The sequence below is a fragment of the Peromyscus maniculatus genome, chromosome 8, assembly GCF_049852395.1.
Source record: "Peromyscus maniculatus bairdii isolate BWxNUB_F1_BW_parent chromosome 8, HU_Pman_BW_mat_3.1, whole genome shotgun sequence".
NCBI lineage: Eukaryota > Metazoa > Chordata > Mammalia > Rodentia > Cricetidae > Peromyscus > Peromyscus maniculatus.
The window spans coordinates 75,868,993-75,889,130 of NC_134859.1; the positions used below are offsets into that span (position 1 = coordinate 75,868,993).

A 20,138-nucleotide genomic window follows, 5' to 3' on the forward strand; every position below is an offset into this window, starting at 1 on the left:
TGCATGGCAGGTTTGAGCTTTTTGCTCACGCAGACAGAAAATGATACAGTGTGTCTGTCTGGGACATACTTACTAAGTAATTATTCATTGCATTAAAATCAAATTTAATAGGAGTGGAGGTATATCTCAACAGCAGAACGATGCTTAGGAGAAGCAGATCCTGGGTTCAATTACCATTACCATCAAAAAAGGAAAATCACACAGGAGTCCCATATTTTATTAGCTCAACTCCACCTCTATTCATAGCAGAAGGATGCTTTCCTGGGCCCTAAAACACCCCTCAGCCACACACAACTTTGGCACCCAAGTAACCACTTGCCAAATGGAGAATACAAAACATTATCATGGGTCTGGGACATCTAGAAGGCTGGTTATTCAGCAAGCCAAATCAGTGGGGCATGGTGGCATACACTGTGGTCTGGAGAGATGGCTCAATGGTGAAGAGCGATCGCCACAAAAGCCCTCACGGGGATTGCAGTTCAGATCCCAGGACCCATGCAAAAAGTCAGACATGGTCGGGATACCTGTAACCCCAGCACTGAGGTGGGCAGAGACAAGAGGATCACTGGGGTTGCAGGCTGCCAGGCTAGCCCAAAAGTGTGAGCTGCAGGCCCCTTCAGGGACCTTATTCAAAGGAATAAGGCAGGGAGTGATAGAGAACACCCAATGGCCTTATACAGAAAGAAAGAAAGAAAGAAAGAAAGAAAGAAAGAAAGAAAGAAAGAAAGAAAGAAAGAAAGAAAGGAAGGAAGGAAGGAAGGAAGGAAGGAAGGAAGGAAGGAAGGAAGGAAGGAAGGAAGGAAGGAAGGAGTTGAGGGGGGCTCCCAAGAAAACGGCATGGTCAGGAACATTGGGGAAGATAAATAAGAGGGCTTGGAGCTGGTGTATGATATAAAACAGCTAAGCTAACTAGATAAGAGGAAAGATAGGGCCCCAGGGTGCAGGTGGGGGTGGGCAGCAAAACTAGTCTTGGCAGGCTGCCAGGTTCCTTCTGGCTCCTGAGAAGCACCGCCAGGGACTGTTGCCCTTCCCCCTAGAAAAGGTCGCAACTTTATGGAGAGTTACATTTTATACACACTCTTGCATTTAAATATAACAGACTGAACTGTGGGTAAGAATGGCTTCTAAGAAAGCTTCCACATTTCACATATTCCAAGAAGGTGACCCCAGTCTGCCCCCGGGGGTGGGCAAGGGGAGGGGACATGATGGGCCACGACTAAGTCCAGATACTAGAGGCAGCTCCTCTCGCTGCTGCTCAGGTCTGTCCCCTCTCCACTCTGGAGGGTAAACAGCGCTTTTGCTTTCTCTCCTGCTAAAAATAAACTTTGGCTGCTTGCTCTGCCTATGTCCCACTGCGGTGAACTCTTTCCCCACTGAAGTTCAAGAACTAAGACTTCTACAGCGGTTGGGATTGGAGGGAACTTGGGGAAGAGTGGTTCTGCCATCTATAACACCCTCAGACAGAGGCAGGAGGGTTGCTGCAACTTCAAGGCCAGCCTTAGTCACACAATGAGTTCCAGGATGGCCAAGATTATATATAAGGAGTCTTGTCTCAGGAAAAGAAATAACAAGCTCCCTCTTGACCAGAGTGTGGCTAAGTAGAAGAGCCTGGCACGCTAAAAGAGCAATGTCAGTAGCCACCTCCTGGGCCAGCTACCCTACCTACCCTCACACCTCCCCAAGGACAAAGTCCAGCTTCAAGTCCCTCCCACTATCTCTAAGGTTGGCTTACAGTCCCAAACAGAGCCCTACCTTAACTGCCTTTAAAAAATGTATTTCTTTCTGGGCAGTGGTGGTGCACATCTTTAATCCTAGCACTCAGGAGGCAGAGGCAGAGGCAGGCAGATCTTTGTGAGTTCAAAGCTGGCCTGGTCTATAGAGCTAGTTCCAGGACAGCCAGGGCTACATGGAGAAACCCTGTCTTAAAAAATCAAAACAGAAGGAAGAAAGGAGGGAAGGGAGAAAAGAAAAAAGGAAGGAAGGAGAGAGAGAAAGAAAGAAAATTATTTCTTTTAATTATGTGTATGTGGGTGTGGCTATGTGCACACGAGTGCAGGTACCAACAGAGGCCAGAAGAGGGCACCAGGTCCCTGAGAACTGGAGTTACAGGCAGCTGTGAGCCTCCTAACAGGGAGCCTAAACTCAGGTCATCTGGAAGAGCAGTATGTGTTCTTTTTTTTTTTTTTTTTTTTTTTTTTTTTTTTTCTCGAGACAGGGTTTCTCTGTGTAGCTTTGGAGCCTGTCCTGGAACTCACTCTGTAGCCCAGGCTGGCCTCAAACTCACAGAGATCCGCCTGGCTCTGTCTCCCGGGTGCTGGGATTAAAGGTGTGCGCCACCGCCCGGCTAGTATGTGTTCTTAACCACTGAGCCATCCCTCCACTCTCCAGCCTGCTCTGGGTTTTTTGTTTTGTTTTGTTTTATTTTGGGTAGGGTCTTACAAGGGAATCTGTGGTGGTCTAATTCATCACGTTATCCTGGGAAGGAGCTTCCCTCAGCCTTCGGTACATGCTGTTCCTTGCTCTGTGGAGATCCCAAGGGCAGCTGCTGCTACAATGGGAATTAGATTTCATTCTTCAGCAGCTCTTTTAGGAAGAGCCAGATTCCACCTGCTGGTGCTGGCTGTGTCAAGATGATCAAACTCCGTCCAACTCAAGAGTCTATTTTAGGTGTGACTCACATCAAGGACATGATGGTAAGCCAGGCTGGGGATCCACCTGTGTGGGAGATTCGGTGAACCATGAACACTTTGTGGTCCCGTTTCTCTGGAAAAGAGAGCCCTTGGGCTGGGGAGGTAACTTGCAAACACCAGAGTGCTTGCCTAGCCGGCATGAAGCCTGTGTTTGATCCCCAGGACGGCATAAACGAGGTGTGGTGGTGCACACCAGCAAACCCAGCACTCGGGAGGTGGAATCAGGAGGATGAGAAGGTCAAGGTTACCTGGTTACTTGGTGAGCTCCAAGCCATCCTGTGGTACAGAAGATCCCAATTTCTGGGGTAGGGGAGCTGGGGTTCAATGGATAAAGTCCTGGGTGCACACACAGGGGGGACCAGGACCCGAGTTTACCCCAATGTCAACATCAACCCACACACCCAGTGAGAGGCAGGGCTCCATCTGCATGGAAGGTCCGCGAATGTTTCCCGTTCAACAGAACAGTTCTTGTCGCTATGTAATTTATTATAAGACATGTCACACACACAGAGGGATACCTATGTACCCACCAGCTCTAAAATAAAATCCAGCTCCTAAGAATCCCAAGGACCTCCACACATCCTCCCCACCAAGGATAACGGATGAAATGGCTTTCTTGATCCTCCTTTCATCCTTTATGTGGCACGGAATGGGGATTTGCTTATTTTTTTCCTTCTTTGGTTTATTCTTTTTTGTTTGCTTCTTTGTTTGTTTCTTTTTAAAGATGTATTTATTTTTACATCTGCACCACCTGTGTGCCTGATGCCCTTGGAGGCCAGAAGAAGGCATTGGATCCCCAAAGACTGGAGTTACAGTTTTGAGCTGCCCTGTGGATGCTGGGAATCAAACCTGGGTCCTCTGGAAGAGCAACCCATGCTCTTAACTGCTGAGCCAGCCCCTCCAACCTGCCTTCTGCTCTTTGAGACAGGGCCTTAGCTGCCCAGGCTGGCCTTGACCTTACCCCATAGCCCAGAGAGCCCTTGACATTATGACTGTCCTGCCTCAGCTTCCCAAGCAGCTGAAGGGACAGGCCTGTGCCATCCTGCCCAATGGAACACACCCTTTGTGACTTGTTTCTGCTCCCACTGTCCTTGGATAAGGCACTGCAGACTGCCCCTTTGGTGCCAAATGGGGTGTTCAGAACTGGGGGCTCAGAAAGTATGTCATGGTCTTTGAAATGATAGGCAAAGTCACACTGACCACTTTTGGTGTCTTAGCTAAGCTACGTACGTACGTACGTACGTACGTATGTATGTACGTACCATATGATCTTTCTTTTTCCCTTATAGAATAAGAACAAATTATACCCCTGGACACACATACCCCATGAACAAGAAGTTGCCTCATTTGTCCTTCTGATGGCATCTCACGGAGTACAAGTGTACACACGCATGAACACATGCACTAACATAATAAGAGCTAAGCTGAAGCCCTGGAGGCTTGTCATTAACATTTCTTGTCTACCTCAGGCTCTCTCAACACCAACACTTCATTACTGTTTAAGATACAGTCTCATGTAGCCCGGGGTGTGTAGCTGAGGCTAGCCTTGAACTCCTGATCCTCCTGCCTCCACATCTGGGATGACAGTCTTGCATCACAACACCCAGTTTAACACCAGCCATTAATCTTTTATGCTGAGAAAAGGCTGGGCTGCGTTGGTTGCCTCCTGCTGTGCCACAATTTGCCCCCAAAGGCCGTGGCTTAAAGCAACAGACGGATTGTTACCTAATGGTTTTTGTAGGTCAGGAGTCCTGGTGTGGCTAGCAAGGTGCCTCTGGCTTTTCATGATGTCACGGTCAAGCTATCAGCTGAGCCTTGAGTCTCCCCTGAGAACTCAGAGGAGAATCTGCTTCGAAGCTCACATCTGGTGGCCGTTGGCTCGGCATCCTCATCCCTTGGGCCTCTCCACGAGGTTGCCTGGTGACATGAACTCCTCCAGAGTGAGCAGTACAAGAGCAGGCACAGAAGACCACTGTCTTCCTTAATCTCTGACATGACGTTCTACGCTGTGGTCTGAACGTCTGGACTAGATAGATACTTTTCCTGTCACTGAGACCAAATACCTTGACAAGAAGCAAAGGCAAGGAAGGATTTGTTTTGGCTCACGGTTTGAGGGTGCACAGTTTGAGGAGAACACAGTTTGAGAGTACAGGCCATCTTGGCAGGGAAAGAATGATGGCTGGAACTTCAGGCCCAACTTACATCTCACAGATGAGGAATACAGAGAGTCCAGATAGAAGTGGAACCAGCCTGTAACCTTTACCTAAGCCTCGCTCCTATGGTCTCATCATCTGTCACCCAGGCCACTCCTCCAAAAGGTACCATAGTGACCCAGAATCTACTCAAACCCGGGGTCTTTATCTTCCATTCTCAGTTCTTCCTTTCAGAACCAGGAGCTAGCTGCCATTGGGTGTTAACAAGGCATTCCAGAACCCAGAGCAGGAGGAAGGGCAGATAATTAAGAACTGCTGAGGGGCTGACAAGATGGCTCTGTAGGAAGAGCAATTGCCGTGCCAACCCAAGGATCTGAATTTGATCCCGGGAATCTATGTGGTGAAAGGAGAGAACTAAATTGTTGGTTGGTTTTTGTTGTTGTTATTTTTACTCTTTTGAGGGCCCTGCCACCCAACTACCAAACACATCACACATTGAGGCATATTCTTAATTATAAATGCCTGGCCTTAGCTTGGCTTGTTTCTTACCAGCTTTTCCTAACTTTAAAATATCCCATCTACCTTTTGTCTCTGGGCTTTTTCCTTTTCTTCTGTATATCTTACTTTTACTCTTACTCTGTGCCTGGTTGGGTGGCAGGGTGGCTAGCCCCTAGTGTCCTCCTCTCTTTGTTCTCTTGCCTTTCTTCTTTTTCTCCCAGATTTTTCCTTCTATTTATTCTCTCTGCCTGCCAGCCCCACCTATCCTTTCTCCTGCCTTGCTATTGGCTGTTCAGTTCTTTATTACACCATCAGGTGTTTTAGACATAGTAACACAGCTTCACAGAGTTAAACACAAAGAATGCAACACATCTTTGCATCATTAAACAAATGTTCCATAGCACAAACAAATGTAACACATCTTAAAATAATATGGTACAACACTAACTACTTCAAGCTGTCCTCTGATCTTCACATGCACACTGTGACACATGCACATACCCCCATATCACCCCTACATTAATGGTAAATTAAATTAAAATTTTCTTTAAAAACCTGAGCTTTGGCTGCTGGGCAGTGGTGGTGCATGATTTAATCCCAGCCCTAGCCCTCGGGAGGCAGAGGCAGGCAGATCTCTGTAAATTGGAGACCAGACTGGTTTACAGAGCAAGTTTCAGGGCCACAGAGGCCAGAAGAAGGCATTGGATTCCCTGGAACTGGAGTTGCAGGCATTGGTAAGCTACCCAGTGTCTGTACTAGGAGTATAACTCAGGTCCCCTTGAAGAACAGTGCATGTTTTTAATTGCTGAGCCATCTCTCCGGCTTGCTAGCTACTCAGGTCTGTTTGGCATCCTCTCTCTTGGTCTTTTTCCCATTTGTGCATGTGTGTGTGTGTGTGTGTGTGTGTGTGTGTGTGTGTGTGTGTGTGTGTGTGTGTTTATATGGGTGTATGTGCAGGTGCACATACAGGTGGAGCTAAGAAGACATCGAATGTCATTCTTCAGGACTTGTCACCTTGTTCTCTCTCTCTCTCTCTCTCTCTCTCTCTCTCTCTCTCTCTCTCTCTCTCTTTCTCTCTCTGTAGTGTGTATGTATGTCCACATGCATGTGGGTACCTGTGGATGCCAAAAGAGGGCATCAGATCCCCTTGAGCTGGAGCACAGGCACCAGAAGCCACTGGGAGCTAAACTCTGGGTCTCTGGAGGAACAGTAAGTGCTCTTAACTCTGGAGTAATCTCTCCATTCCAAACCCTGTTTGCTGACATGGGGTTTCTCATTGGTCTAGAGTGCACCAAGTAGGCTAGGCTGGCGGTCCAGAAAGCCCCAGGGAACTGCCTGCTGCTGCCTCCCAGAGTTGGGATTATAACTGTGTGACACCAGTCTGGCTTTTTTTTTTTTTTTTTTGAGACAGGGTTTCTCTGTGTATCCTTGGCTGTCCTGGAACTCGTTCTGCAGACCAGGCTGGTCTTGAACTCATAGAGATCTGCCTGACTCTGCCTCATGAGTGCTGGGATTAAAGGTGTGCGCCACCACCACCCAGCTTTTTTTTTTTTTTTTTTTTTTTTTTTTTTTTTTTTTAATGGTCCTGGGTTGAACTCAGGTCCTCATGCTTGACTAGCAAGCATTTTACTGATTAAGCTGTCTCCCCAGCTCCCTCTTACCTTACCCCCTCCACACACATCTGGTTTGGGAAGGAGTGGCTCAGACATGACTTCTGTCTCCTTGTTCTTATCCACCCCACCCCATCTGCCACACACACACACACACACACATACACACACACACACACACACACACACACCCTCCTTTGGGTGCCTTAGCCTGGTATGGCCATCTTTTCTCATCCAGTAGTTCCCTGGTTTTCCTGTGGAGGCCTAACGTGGGTTTTGTTTGTTTTTGTTTTTTCAAGATAGGGTTTCCTGTGCAGCCCTGGCTATCCTGGAACTCGCTCTATAGACCAGGCTGGCATCAAACTCACAGAGATCCACCTGCCTCTGCCTCCCCAGTGCCGGGACTAAAGGTGTGTGCCACGACCACTGGGCCAGGGTAGGGTGTTTAGGCCATGCATTTCCTCCACAGAAGTGTGGGTCTCTTGCTACAATATCTTTCCTCGGGACTCTTGTGGTGATGGGACTAGCACAGCCCCGTGGTGCCGAGGAGGGAAACAGTGGTCCAGTGGCGCCGAGGAGGGAAACAGGGGTCCAGTGGCGCCGGGGAGGGAGACAGTGGTCCAGTGGCGCCGAGGAGGGAAACAGTGGTCCAGTGGCGCCGAGGAGGGAAACAGGGGTCCAGTGGCGCCGAGGAGGGAGACAGTGGTCCAGTGGCGCCGAGGAGGGAAACAGGGGTCCAGTGGCGCCGAGGAGGGAGACAGTGGTCCAGTGGCGCCAAGGAGGGAAACAGTGGTCCAGTGGCGCCGAGGAGGGAGACAGTACTCCAGTGGCGCCGAGGAGGGAGACAGTGGTCCAGTGGCGCCGAGGAGGGAAGCAGTGGTCCAGTGGCGCCGAGGAGGGAAACAGAGGTTCAGCTGCCTTTGCTGTACTGGCCTTTCCCCCACATCCTCCTCTCCAGAGGTCACTAGTTTCAAAGGTCTCATCCCTGAGCTGTGTTTACCCATCTGTGCGTTTCTCCCCTTCAGCAGCAAGAAGGATTTGTCCCTGAAGGCTGCAGAAGGCAGCGATCGGCAGGAGCTCTGAGAGAACGATTACCTTGAAGAGCCGTCACTGGCAAACATTCTTTCTCTCCCAAGTTGGAAGGGCCTCACCTTGTGCCAATTAGTCCAGAGGGCACTTGAATCTTAGCCAGCCGAAATGCTCCAACCCTTAAAGGGGAAGGGAGCCAGGCATAAAGGTACTTCCTGGGGGCCACGGCAACAGGCTGGTGGCTTTTAAAGGAAGAACACAAGGTGACACAGAGCCATTAACTCGGTAGAACAAAACGGGATATAATGATGCATGGGCTTGAGGAAGAGCCACCTGATTAAAGGGGCATTCATGACTTCTCTTCCCCTGAAAGAGTGTGGATTTCATTGCCATATTCTCTGAGCATCGCCCTAGCAGGGACTCTCTAAGAGGGACAGGAATTAGAACCCCAGACGTTTCCTTAGCCTCCACACAAGCGAATGTGGTGACCACCCCAGGGGTCTTACTTATGACAATAGCAGAGTGGCTGGAGACACTGGCATGCTTCCTTCTCAGCATGCCGGCTCTGGGAAGAATTGTGCAATCCCTCCCCCCACGGCTGTGTGTGTTTGTGTGTGTGGGTGTGGTTGCACCTGCACCTGTGTGCACATGGAGACGACAGGCTGACCTTGGGTGTGATCCCTGATTGTGTTCAGTCTCACTTAGGAATTTTTTTTCTGATGAACTTAATCGAGAGGGAAGCGTGTGTGCCACCGCGTGCACGTGAAGGACACTGGACGACTGGCAGGAGTCAGTTCTCTGTTTCCACCACGCAGGTTCTGGGGACTGAACTTGGATCGTCAGTCTTGGTGGCACACACCGAGCCATGTCACCTGACTCTTTACCGACCTCATTTTTTGTGAGCAGGGTCTTGCACTGGACATAGAGGTCACAGATTCAGCTAGAGTGGCCCCAGGACTCTTCCTGTCTCTATCACCCTAGTAATGGAATTACAGACACATACTGCCCACTTTATTTTTATCATCATCATCATTGTGTGTGTGTGTGTGTGTGTGTGTGTAAGTGTGAGTGTGAGCACATGTACACAGTGCACATGTGGAGGTTGCAGGACAATCCTGTTGTACCATTGCCTGCATAGCTTGGTACCGGTAACCTAACTAGGGCAATGAATGAAGAAGGACAGCCAGCCACACAGGCATGTAGCATGTACAGAAAGGCTGGAATCAGGTGGGCCCTGCTTCCTCTGTTGGAGCAGCACCAACTTGATCACATTGAGAAACCTCAGTACATTTATTATGTACAGCCAGAGGAGGTGTTAGCTCTTCTCGGTAGGAGTCTCTGTGGGGAGCAGTCTCCGGCTGCGGTCATCTGGGAGGAGGAAGCTGCAGTTGCTAGTTTTTGCACACATCGCTAACACTCAGGCAAGAAGAAAGCCTTCTTGTCCCTCTGAGCCTCACCTCAAGAACGCTTTGCCACCCAACGGGTCTGAGGCACTGAGGTCTCATATGCCTGCGCCTCAGTCAGTGACACGCATTCACTCAGGCTTTCAACTGTTCCTTCCGCATTCAGCTCAAGGCTTCCTCAGCATCTCACACTGGAGTCAGTTTTCTCCTCCCACCTTTATGTGGGTCCCAGTCATTGAACCCATGCTGTTAGGTACATGTGGCAAGGGCCTTTACCACTGAGCCCATGGTCCAGCTTTTTCTGTGGTTTCTGGGGATCCAAGCTTTGCTCCTGATGCCTTCAAGGCCAGGGAAGCATGAGACATGGTCTTAAAAATAAATCCAAATGCCATGTCTTTAATCCATGCACTCAGGAAGCAGAGGCAGGCAGATTTCTGTGAGTTCAAGGCCAACCTGGTCTACAAAGTAAGTTCCAAGACAGTTAGGGCTATACAGAGAAATCCTGTCTCAAAAAACCAAACCAAAGCTGGGCAATGGTGGCACAGGCCTTTAATCCCAACACTGGGGAGGCAGAGGCAGGCAGATCTCTGAGTTTAAGGCCAGCCTGGTCTACAGAGTGAGTTCCAGGACAGGCTCCAATGCTACACAGAGAAACTCTGTCTTGAAAACAAAAACAACAACAACAAACAAACAAAAAACCAAAAAATCAACCAGGCAGTGGTGGCACACGCCTTTGATCCCAGCACTTGGGAGGCAGAGGCAGGCAGATCTCTGTGAGTTCAAGGCCAGCCTGGTCCACAGAGCGAGATCCAGGACATACATTTATTGTTTTCAAATTTGATGTCAACATCAAATGCCAATAAGAAGAGAAATGTGGACTGAGGAATGCAATTCAGAGATGAGAGTGTTTGCCACCCATGTGTGATGCCTCAGCACCCCCAAAAGAAGAGAAAGAAGTCCCTGTATCTAATCAAGTTGTTGCTTAAGACATATTAAATATTCAGATTCCAATGATAAGGGATTTGGGATATATTAAAATGATTAAATTTAAATAAATATATAATCAGGATTGAAACAGAGAAGTGTAACTCTTTGTGTGTGTGTGTTTGTGTGTGTCTGTGTGTGTGTGTCTGTGTGTGTGTGTGTGTCTGTGTGTTCATGTGACCACTACAGGACCTGACCTAGGCAGTATGGAAGATTAACTGGATGGCCAGTCAATCTTGATAAGGCCACTGTCTCAGACCCAGTCTTGGAGACTGCAGTATGCAGAGTAAGTAATCAGGAAAGAACAATGGATAAAAAGAAGGAAAAGCAAGGAAAATGTGAATCTAAGCATGAAGTAGAATCCATAAGTTCTGTGCATGGAAAGAAGCCACAGACTACAAGTCAACACACATCACATCACCTTTATGCACATACCTTGTTGACCTTACTCAGACAATATGGCCTGGAGGCTTTCCTGCATTCTTCCTCCCTACCTGCATTGTATAATAGTAGCCCAATTTACTGGTGATGGTCAGGACCGTCAGATCAGCCACCTCAGCTAGAACTTTGCCTGCTGGTGCAAAGTCCAAAGAGGCCAGATGGCAGCTGCAAGTACCAGTTCAACGGTTCAGACATTTCTGCCACTGTAACCAAGACTTCCAGGCCAGTTCAGACAGCTCCAGCTGCAGAGATGGGAAGTGAGCAGCTCACTACTAAGCAGAGCTCATAAGGAGGGAAGACATTTTTGTTTTGATCCTTGGATGGCTAGCTTCCTGTGTCCTGGCTGTGAGAGAACCATGGATGATGCTCACTCGCAAGAGCACATATAGCATACTGGAGGATAACACCCTAGCTCTGCCAACTATCCCCACCTAGCTGGTGCTGGGACCAAATGTTCAAAGACCCATTCAGCCATCTGCCTAGGCAGTCCCTTCTGGATGATAAAGAACGTGGTGAGAATGAGTTCCATGTGAATGACCTGGTGTTTAATCTTGATTGACAGGATTAAGAGTCACCATGGAAACACACTCACTCTGGGTATGGTATGAGGGTATTTCCAGAGAGGAGGTAAGACCCACTCTGAATGTGAATGCCACCTTCTATAGGTTGAGGTCCTGGGACTGAATAAAAAGAAGTAAACTGTTGCTGGAGGGCTTCTCTCCAGGTTCCCCAAGCCCCGCAGTCCCACAATCCACTTATAAAATAATCACTCAGACGCTTATATCACTTATAAACTGTATGGCCGTGGCAGGCTTCTTGCTAACTGTTCTTATATCTTAAATTAACCCATTTCTATAAATCTATATCTTGCCACGTGGCTGGTGGCTTACCAGAGTCTCTACATGCTGCTTATCCTGGCGGTGGCTGCAGTGTCTCTCCTCCTTCTTCCTGTTTCCCCAATTCTCCTCTCTCTTTGTCCCGCCTATACTTCCTGCCTGGTCACTGGCCATCAGTGTTTTATTTATATAGAGTGGTATCCACAGCACTTCCTCTTTTCTTTTTTTTTTTAAAAGGAAGATTTTAACTTTAACATGGTAATATTACATATAATAAAACAATTATTGAGCAAGAATTACAGTTACAATATTAAAGAAGATGTCCTATCGATCTTATATTTGTGAGTTTAAAGTTTTATATCTAACTTATCTTTTATCATAACTGAGGAAATTACAACTATCTAGTCTTTAACCACATCAAAGACCTGAGAAGGAACATAATGGTACCTAAGAAATGGTAGATGGATGCAAGCAACTTTCGGGAATCTTGCAAGAGTAGACCAAGACAGCTGGCAGCCTGGACAGTCACCTAATGTTTCTCAGCATTGTTGGTGCATTTAAATTGGCTACAGGCCTAGAGTATCTGACAGACCATTTTCAGAAGCAGGATTTCTGAAAGACCATCTTACCCTGTCTTGGCAGAGTACAGTGGTCGCTTTCCTTGTGTCCCGCTTGTCCAGAAAGGACAGCATTGCATTTGTACTGTCAGCCATCAAGGCAAGGGCAGTTCTTTGCCCAGTAGGCCATTTTGTGCCAAAAAGACAAACTTCCAAATGGAAATGTCTTAGAAGCCCAACATTCTCTCGGGATCAAATTGGTGCAGTCAGGAGCAATTGTGTCTCACGTCAACAGAATTCTAAGTTATTTAAATGCCATATTCTCTAGGTCTATGAAGTGTTTGAAGATTACCTATCTATCTGAAATATATCTATGTATACCTAGAAGACTTAACTAACATGGCTACAGATGATTATCATAGATGACTAATTATTAACCTATTTTTTAATTATCCATTACAATTTTAAATGAGTTACATAAACATAATACCTCAAACAAGAATAGAAATGTATATATACAGTATAACAAAATTAACTTTAAGTTTGTATCAATAAACTAAAATTTATACCAATGTAAAACATTTTAAACATAAACTAAAATCTATACCAATGTAAAACATTTTAAACAAGTTGTTCTTTAAAAGTAGGTTCATTAATCTACCCTTTTATCTTATCATCTCCATATTCTCCTATATATCTATATCATATCCCCTTTTCTTTTTTAGAAAGAGATCACATTTATAATCAACCTGTTTTAAATAAAAATATTGGTTTTTCTCTGTCCCACACCAGAGGGCTCTTCTGATTTGGGACACAAGAATCTCTTAACCATTTTTTTTAAAGCAATATGTCTGGGTTTAGAGGGGGAGTGAGCCAATTCCACCTCTAAAGCCAGCTTGGTATATTTGGGAATTTGGGCGTAGCATCTCTTACTACTTCCTGCTGGAGGGAGGCGCTGTATTTTATGGGGACGCAAAGACAATTTTAGACCTATGGGGTAGTCCGTGAGGCTGTATTGTGTGAATCAGTTGCCTTGAAACCGCTCTGGATGTTGGATCATCTGGGCCATGGTGTCATCGGAGACCTTTCAGGGGGTCTTGGCTGGTGAAACCTGATGTATCTTAATCTGGAACAAATCCATAGTCTCTGGCTTTCTGTGGAAACAAAAGCAGAACCTCTTTTCCAAAGTAACATATCCTTATATCCAAATTTTGAAGTCAAGGTACCTTTAAAATATACATTTTGGCATAACTCAACAGCTTTTGTAATCAAATGATTTTCTTTAGTTACGAATATCAAAAAGAACATAATCCAGATTCTCTGTGTGGTAGCCATCTTTACGTGGCTTATGTTTTATATTACCTTGAGCCTATTGCTTTAAACTGTACCATTGTAAGACTGAAAAGGCGCTGTGGCTGCTGGCTCCGCCCACTTCAGTTTCCCAACACGGCAGTGGTACCTTTTCTGCCAGCTCTGGGAGTCATGAAGTCTCAGAAATAGTGGGTCTACGCTTTTATCAAAGCAGCGTGTAGCCCAGAAACCTCTTTTTTTTTTTTTTTAAATACTATTAAAGACTAAATCTACCACACAGCGTAATGTGCCGCTGGCAGACGCCTCATTTCCGCCATACTGCCGGTCAAACGCACACGCCAGGAACCCGCCAGTGTTGAAACCTGCGTTTTGCAGCATCTAGCTGCCCGTATGAGACAAGAAGCAGGAACCTGGTTTTGGCTCTGTTTAGAATTGGTTATTAAATATTCTCAGGTTTAAGGTGGAAACTCGAGCCGTTGGGCACCATTTGTTGCTGGAGGGCTTCTCTCCAGGTTCCCCAAGGCCCGCAGTCCCACAATCCACTTATAAAATAATCACTCAGACGCTTATATCACTTATAAACTGTATGGCCGTGGCAGGCTTCTTGCTAACTGTTCTTATATCTTAAATTAACCCATTTCTATAAATCTATATCTTGCCACGTGGCTGGTGGCTTACCAGAGTCTCTACATGCTGCTTATCCTGGCGGTGGCTGCAGTGTCTCTCCTCCTTCTTCCTGTTTCCCCAATTCTCCTCTCTCTTTGTCCCGCCTATACTTCCTGCCTGGTCACTGGCCATCAGTGTTTTATTTATATAGAGTGGTATCCACAGCAGTAAACCAGCCGGGCAGTGGTGGCGCACGCCTTTAATCCCAGCACTCTGGGAGGCAGAGGCAGGTAGTGTGAGTTCGAGGCCAGCCTGGTCTCCAAAGCAAGTTACAGGAAAGGAGCAAAGCTACACAAGAGAAACCCTGTCTCGAAAAAAAAAAAAAAAAAAAAAAAAAAAAAGTAAGCCAGATGAGCACCAACATCCATCTCTCTGCTTCCCAACTGCAGATGCAGTATGACCAGGTGCCTCATGCTCCTATCCTGCTTTCCCCCCCAATGACAGACTGTGTGGTGGTTTGAAAGAAAATGGCCAGCTGGGTGGCGGTGGCTCACGCCTTTAATCCCAGCACTGCAGAGGCAGAGCCAGGCGGATCTCTGCGAGTTCGAGGCCAGCCTGGTCTACAGAGCGAGATCCAGGACATGCACCAAAATTACACAGAGAAACCCTGTCTCAAAAAACAAAACAACAACAAATGGCCCCCAAAAGAAGTGGCACTATTAGGAGGTGTGGCCTTGTTGGAGGAAGTGTGTCACTGTGGGAGTCTTTGAGGTCTCTTTTGCTCAAGCTTCCCTCCACATGACAGTCAGTCAACTTCCTGTCGCCTGCAAGATGTAGCACTCTCAGCTCCAGCATCACGTCTGCCTGCACGCTGCCATGCTCCCCGTCATGATGATGATAACGGACTGACCTTCTGAAACTGTAAGCTGCCACCCCAATGAAACATTTTCTTTGTAAGAGTTGCCGAGGTCATGGTGTCTCTTCACGCAGTGAAAACCCTCACTTAAGACAGGCTGTACCCTCAAGCTGTCAGCCAAAGCAGACAATTCCTTCCTTCAGTGGCTTTTGCTGGGCATTTTATCACAGCCAAGGAAAACAACTAATGCTGCTAGAATACACTACTGCATTTCTTCTGCTGTGCATGGCAGGGCTGTGCACGAGCATTCACTAAGTCCACAGATGGTAGTTCTGGCAGAAGTGGTGTGAGCAGGGAAGGCAAATGCACCTCCAGAGCAAGTGTTAACTCCAGAAAGAATGAGGCACCACCCCTTCCATAATGGAAGTGGTCCAAGGTAATCAACCTCACACTAGGTAGCTGGCTGAACCCCAGGCAATGGTGGAATATGAGAGAGACTTCTGCTGGCAGATGAGGTCCCCAGCAGTGGCTGCCGTCAGGTCAGCCTTGCTGAGTGGCAAGTCTGTGAATAACCTCCACTGTCGACACAGCCACTTAGTTCATGAGCCATCTGCCTGCGGGAATGCCTGCAGGAGGCTGTCTGCTGCACACGGCACAGGTGTGCACAGAGCAGGTCATGCTACACACTACACATTATTACACTCTTCCTTTATGCTTGGGTGGGAGTTCACATGGAGCCCAGGACATTCACACTCTTGCTAGCTTCCTACATTTTCCTCAGCTTTTGTCATTAGTGTGGCTATCCAGTCAAAGGAGGATTTGATAACGGTCTTTTTGTTTTATTTTGTTGTTTTTCGAGACAGGGTATCTCTGTGTAGCTTTATGCCTTTCCTGGAACTCACTCTGTAGCCCAGGCTGGCCTTGGACTTTCAGAGATCTGCCTGGCTCTGCCTCCAAAGTGCTGGGATTAAAGGCGTACACCACCACCACCCAGTGACAATGGTCCATTTTTCTATCCATTGCTTTCCAGTGAGGTGAAGCTGGCATGTGGTTCCAGGTTCTGGCCCCCACCCCTCCGGGAGAATGGCCATCTTTCAGGGCTGCTACAGAGTGAGGCTAGGGCTGTGCATCTTCAGGTGATGGACGCCTGCCCAGAGTCAGAGTCAGGAATGTGTAAACCAAGCCTGAGAGTTACCTTCTCCAGTCAATGGATCTCAGGGAACTCCCTATGAAGGCATGCTTTGGAATAGGAGCCAATTGGGGAGTTTATAACCGAGTTTCTTCTTGTATTCACTGTTGCAGAATATTTGTTTACACTGTGAAGAAGGTGCCTTCTGATTGGTTTAATAAAGAGCTGAATGGCCAATAGCTAGGCAGGAAGAAGTTAGGTGGGACTTCCAGGGACAGAGAGGCTTCAGGGAAGAAGAAAGGTGAAGTCACACGCCAGACACAGAGGAAGCAGGATGGGCAGTAGAGAGTAAAAGTAACCAAGCCATGTAAAATAACGTAGATTAAAAGATATGGGTTAATTTAAGGTATAAGAACTAGTTAAGAACAAGCCTAAGCTAAGAGTGTGCTTTCATAATTATTAATAAGTCTCCATGTTGTTATTTGTGAGCTGGTGGCCAAAAGAAAAATCTGTCTATAATTCACAACAACAAAGACACTCCTGATAACCAAGCCATGAATGGCACTGATACATTCACGTTGGAAGCATTCTTATGCCCCACCTCTAAAGGCCCTACCTCCCAAGACCTTCAGAGGGATTACTCATGTGTATGTGCCACGTGTGTGCAGGTACCCAAAGAGGCCAGAGGTGGTGGATCCCCTGGAGTTACCGGCAGAATCCTGACACAGATGCTGGGAATTGAACTCTGGTCCTTCCAGAAGAGTAACACATGCTCTTTACTGCTGAACCAGCCTAAGGAGGTTTTTAACGTAGATTTAAGCACAGGATAGGCCCTCTCCTTTAGCAACAAGTAGAAAGTGAAGGCAGAAGGAGAAAAGGCATGTACAGGCTGGATCCAGCACAGGCTTCTAATGGTCTCTCCAAGGGGTACAAGAGACTTGAGAACAGTAAGCCCGGGGAGAGGAGTCTCTGGCCACAGGACTCTGATAATGTTGCTGGAATCTGTGAGGAAGCCCTCATGTTCTCCAGGCAGAGCTGAGGTTTGCTGTCCAAGACTGTCTTGGAAGCTACCTGATCACTTATTCAGAGTTCAGCTTGTGGTTTAAACATTAAATCCTGAGCTTATCATCTTAATTTTAAAGGCACGTGGAAATCTCTTGACTAAACACTTACCCCGCCACAAGTTTTCCAGAAGGAAATGAAGTGTGCATACAACTATTAGCTATTCGGGTGACTCACCAGAGTGCCGTCGACAAAACTAGAAACACTCGAGGGAAACGATTAGGAAGGAACGATCACAAAATAGACTTTTCAGCAGTCATTAAAAATATCACAGCACATTTATTGACAGAAGAAGAAGTGCAGGTTATGTTGACATGTGAACAAAATAGAAGGCAAAATAGCATACTGTATGGACTCCATTTTTGTAAAAATATATAGGCATATGTAGCAAATAAAAGACCTATAGGAACAGACATTGAGTTGGCGGCTCAGTGGGTGTTTATTATTTTCTTTGTGTCTCTCCCATCTGGTGCAGGCTGCCTTTGAACTTGCAATGTAGCTGAGTGTGATCTTGAACTTCTGATCTTCTTGCTTCTACCTCTCAAGTGCTGGAATTTACGTGTGTTATCGTTCGCTTGTATAATGAGAGGCCAATCCATTACAATCCTTCATTTTGATTAAATGAGTCTGGTTTTTTTCATCCTCTTTACAAAGTAGAACTGATTTCTAAGTTGACATAGAAGCCACAGTCTTCCAATGTACAGGAGCTGGCAGGAGCTGCCATAGTCACGTCCCATATGAGAGTCAGGGAAGAGCCTGTGACATTAGCACCCACAGCCTAGGCTCTGCTCCAGGGTCTCCAGGCCCAGCCAGCTCCTCAGCTCAGCTCAGCTCAGGCATTCTACTCCTGTTGAGTCACCAGCCTCATCATCTTCAGAGCCATGTCTCCTTGGTCAGCAGGAACCTAGAACCAAGAAGCATCTAAATTAGTGTTCCTGACATAAGTACTGGGTCAAGGACAAGGGTGACTGACATCCTCCTTTCTAGGAGAGATCTAGGAAGATTTGTGATAGCTGTAAAGAAAGGGCCTCCTTGCTGGACCAAAGTTCTGGGCTCCCAGTGTGTTGGGGCCTGAAGAAGTTGGCATTTAGGGAGCCTGCTATTCCTCGAGGATGATCTGTTGACTTCTCCCTCCCCTCTTTTCCCATGTCCCCTCCCCCCTCTCCTCCCCCCTCCTTGCTTCCTTCCTCTCTCTCTTTTTAGCAGAGCATGACACCAACCCTAGATAGAGCCTCACACATGCTAGGTAAAGGTTTTGCTACCGAGTCGCATACCCCTAGCCCTTGGTGACTTCCTTATGGGGGCTGTGTTTATGGTCCTGGGATGCAGCCTATTTAAGAAAGAAGGAAGACAGTGCAGAAAGAAGGGCTGAGGATGTAGCTCAGCTGCTAGCGTCATTGCCTGGCATGCATCAAGTCCCGCGTTCCATCCCCAGGAACATGGAAAACAGGCTGAGAGCGGGCATGCCTGTAAGACCAGCACTTGAGAGTGGAGGCAGGAGGATCATGAATTCAAAACCAGACTTAGCAATATAGAAAGACAGAAGGCAGCTTAGGCTACGTTGTCAGATTCTGCCTCAAAAAAGAAAAGCAAAACAAAAAAACATCAGTACGTTTAAAAAATTTTGGGGTGGCTAGAGAGATGGCTCAGCAGTTAAGAGCACTGGCTGCTCTTCCAGAGAGCACCTGGGTCCAAGTCCCAGCAAGCACACTGTGGATCACAACTGTCTGTAACTCCATTTCTAGGGGATCCGACACCCTCACAAAGACACACATGCAGGGAAAACATGAAAGCACAGGAAATAAAAATAAATTTTAAAAAATTTATTTTAAAAAGCCAGATGTGGTGGTGTGCACCCAGCACTCCTGCGGCCGGACGAAAGGCAGAGACGGAGAATCACCCAGAAATTCGTGGGCTGGAACAGCAGACACAGAGAGACCCTGCCTCAACAAGGTGGAAGGAGGGCCAACTGAAGGACATTCTCTCATGTCCACATGCACTTCAAGGCATGTGTACACACACACACACACACACACACACACACACAATAATAACAGAGAAGGAAGGAGATGTTAAGCATTTGAAAGTGTTCCTTTTGGAGGAGGAAGGTCCTTGCCCAGGCTGGGGATGGAGTAGAGAGGAAGAGGAGACAGTCTAACTGAAGAGCTAAAAACCAATAGTAATGAACCATTGCTCGGCATGGGTCCTGAGCCTTCCACTGTTTCTTGGATCTCAGATTTTTAGAATAAATTTAAAAAAAATCTTCTATATATGGAAGTTTTGAAGAAATCTGACTCTTTGGAAAAGAAACTGGTATAAGAGTTGGAAACTACACCTATCTGTATATATTTTTAGTAATAAAACATAAGCTGAGAATGCACTGAGAAAATATATAAGCAAAAAATCTTTCATACACCATTAAAAGAGGGAAGGTTGAAGGAAGGCCTTGGTTTCTCTCCTTTACTGGAAAAGGCTGAGCCGTGCTCTCCAGGAGTGCTGGTCTGAATAGGAACGGCGCCCTTAGACTCAGGTGTGTGAACGCTTGGTCCATAGGGAGTGGCACTATTGGAAGGTGTGGCCTTGTTGGAGTGGGTATGGCTTTGTTGGGGGAAGTGTGTCACTGTGGGCGCAGGCTTTGAGGTCTTAGAAGCTTGGGCTCCATTCACTTTCTGCTGTCTGCAGATCGAGATGCACAACTCTCAGCTCCTTCTCCAGCACCATGTCTACTTGCATGCCGCCATGTTTTCCATCAACGACAATGGACTGAACCTCTGAACTGTAAGCCAGGCCCAGTGAAATGTTTTCCTTTATAAGAGTTGCTGTGGTCATGGTGTCTCTTGACAACAATAGAAACCCTGTCTGAGACACTGGGTCTGATATCCCCACCCTCTGATCCTGTCTGAGCGACTGTCCTGGACTCTCCTAACCAGGGCTTTCTAAAATGACACCTGGCCAACTGAAGGGAATGTCTTA

The 20,138-nt window shown here is 47.0% G+C and overlaps 1 protein-coding gene across 1 annotated transcript in view; it reads right to left on the reverse strand.

The window, feature by feature from the left end:
* Positions 1–17,424: 17,424 nt before the first annotated feature.
* Scpep1 (serine carboxypeptidase 1) overlaps positions 17,425–20,138 on the reverse strand; it is a 29,981-nt gene continuing 27,267 nt past the window's right edge. Inside the window, exon 13 of the mRNA XM_006972024.4 lies at positions 17,425–18,069. Within this exon, the coding sequence (XP_006972086.1) occupies positions 18,007–18,069 (63 nt within the window). The 3' untranslated portion in view covers positions 17,425–18,006. The remainder of the gene's footprint in view (positions 18,070–20,138) is intronic.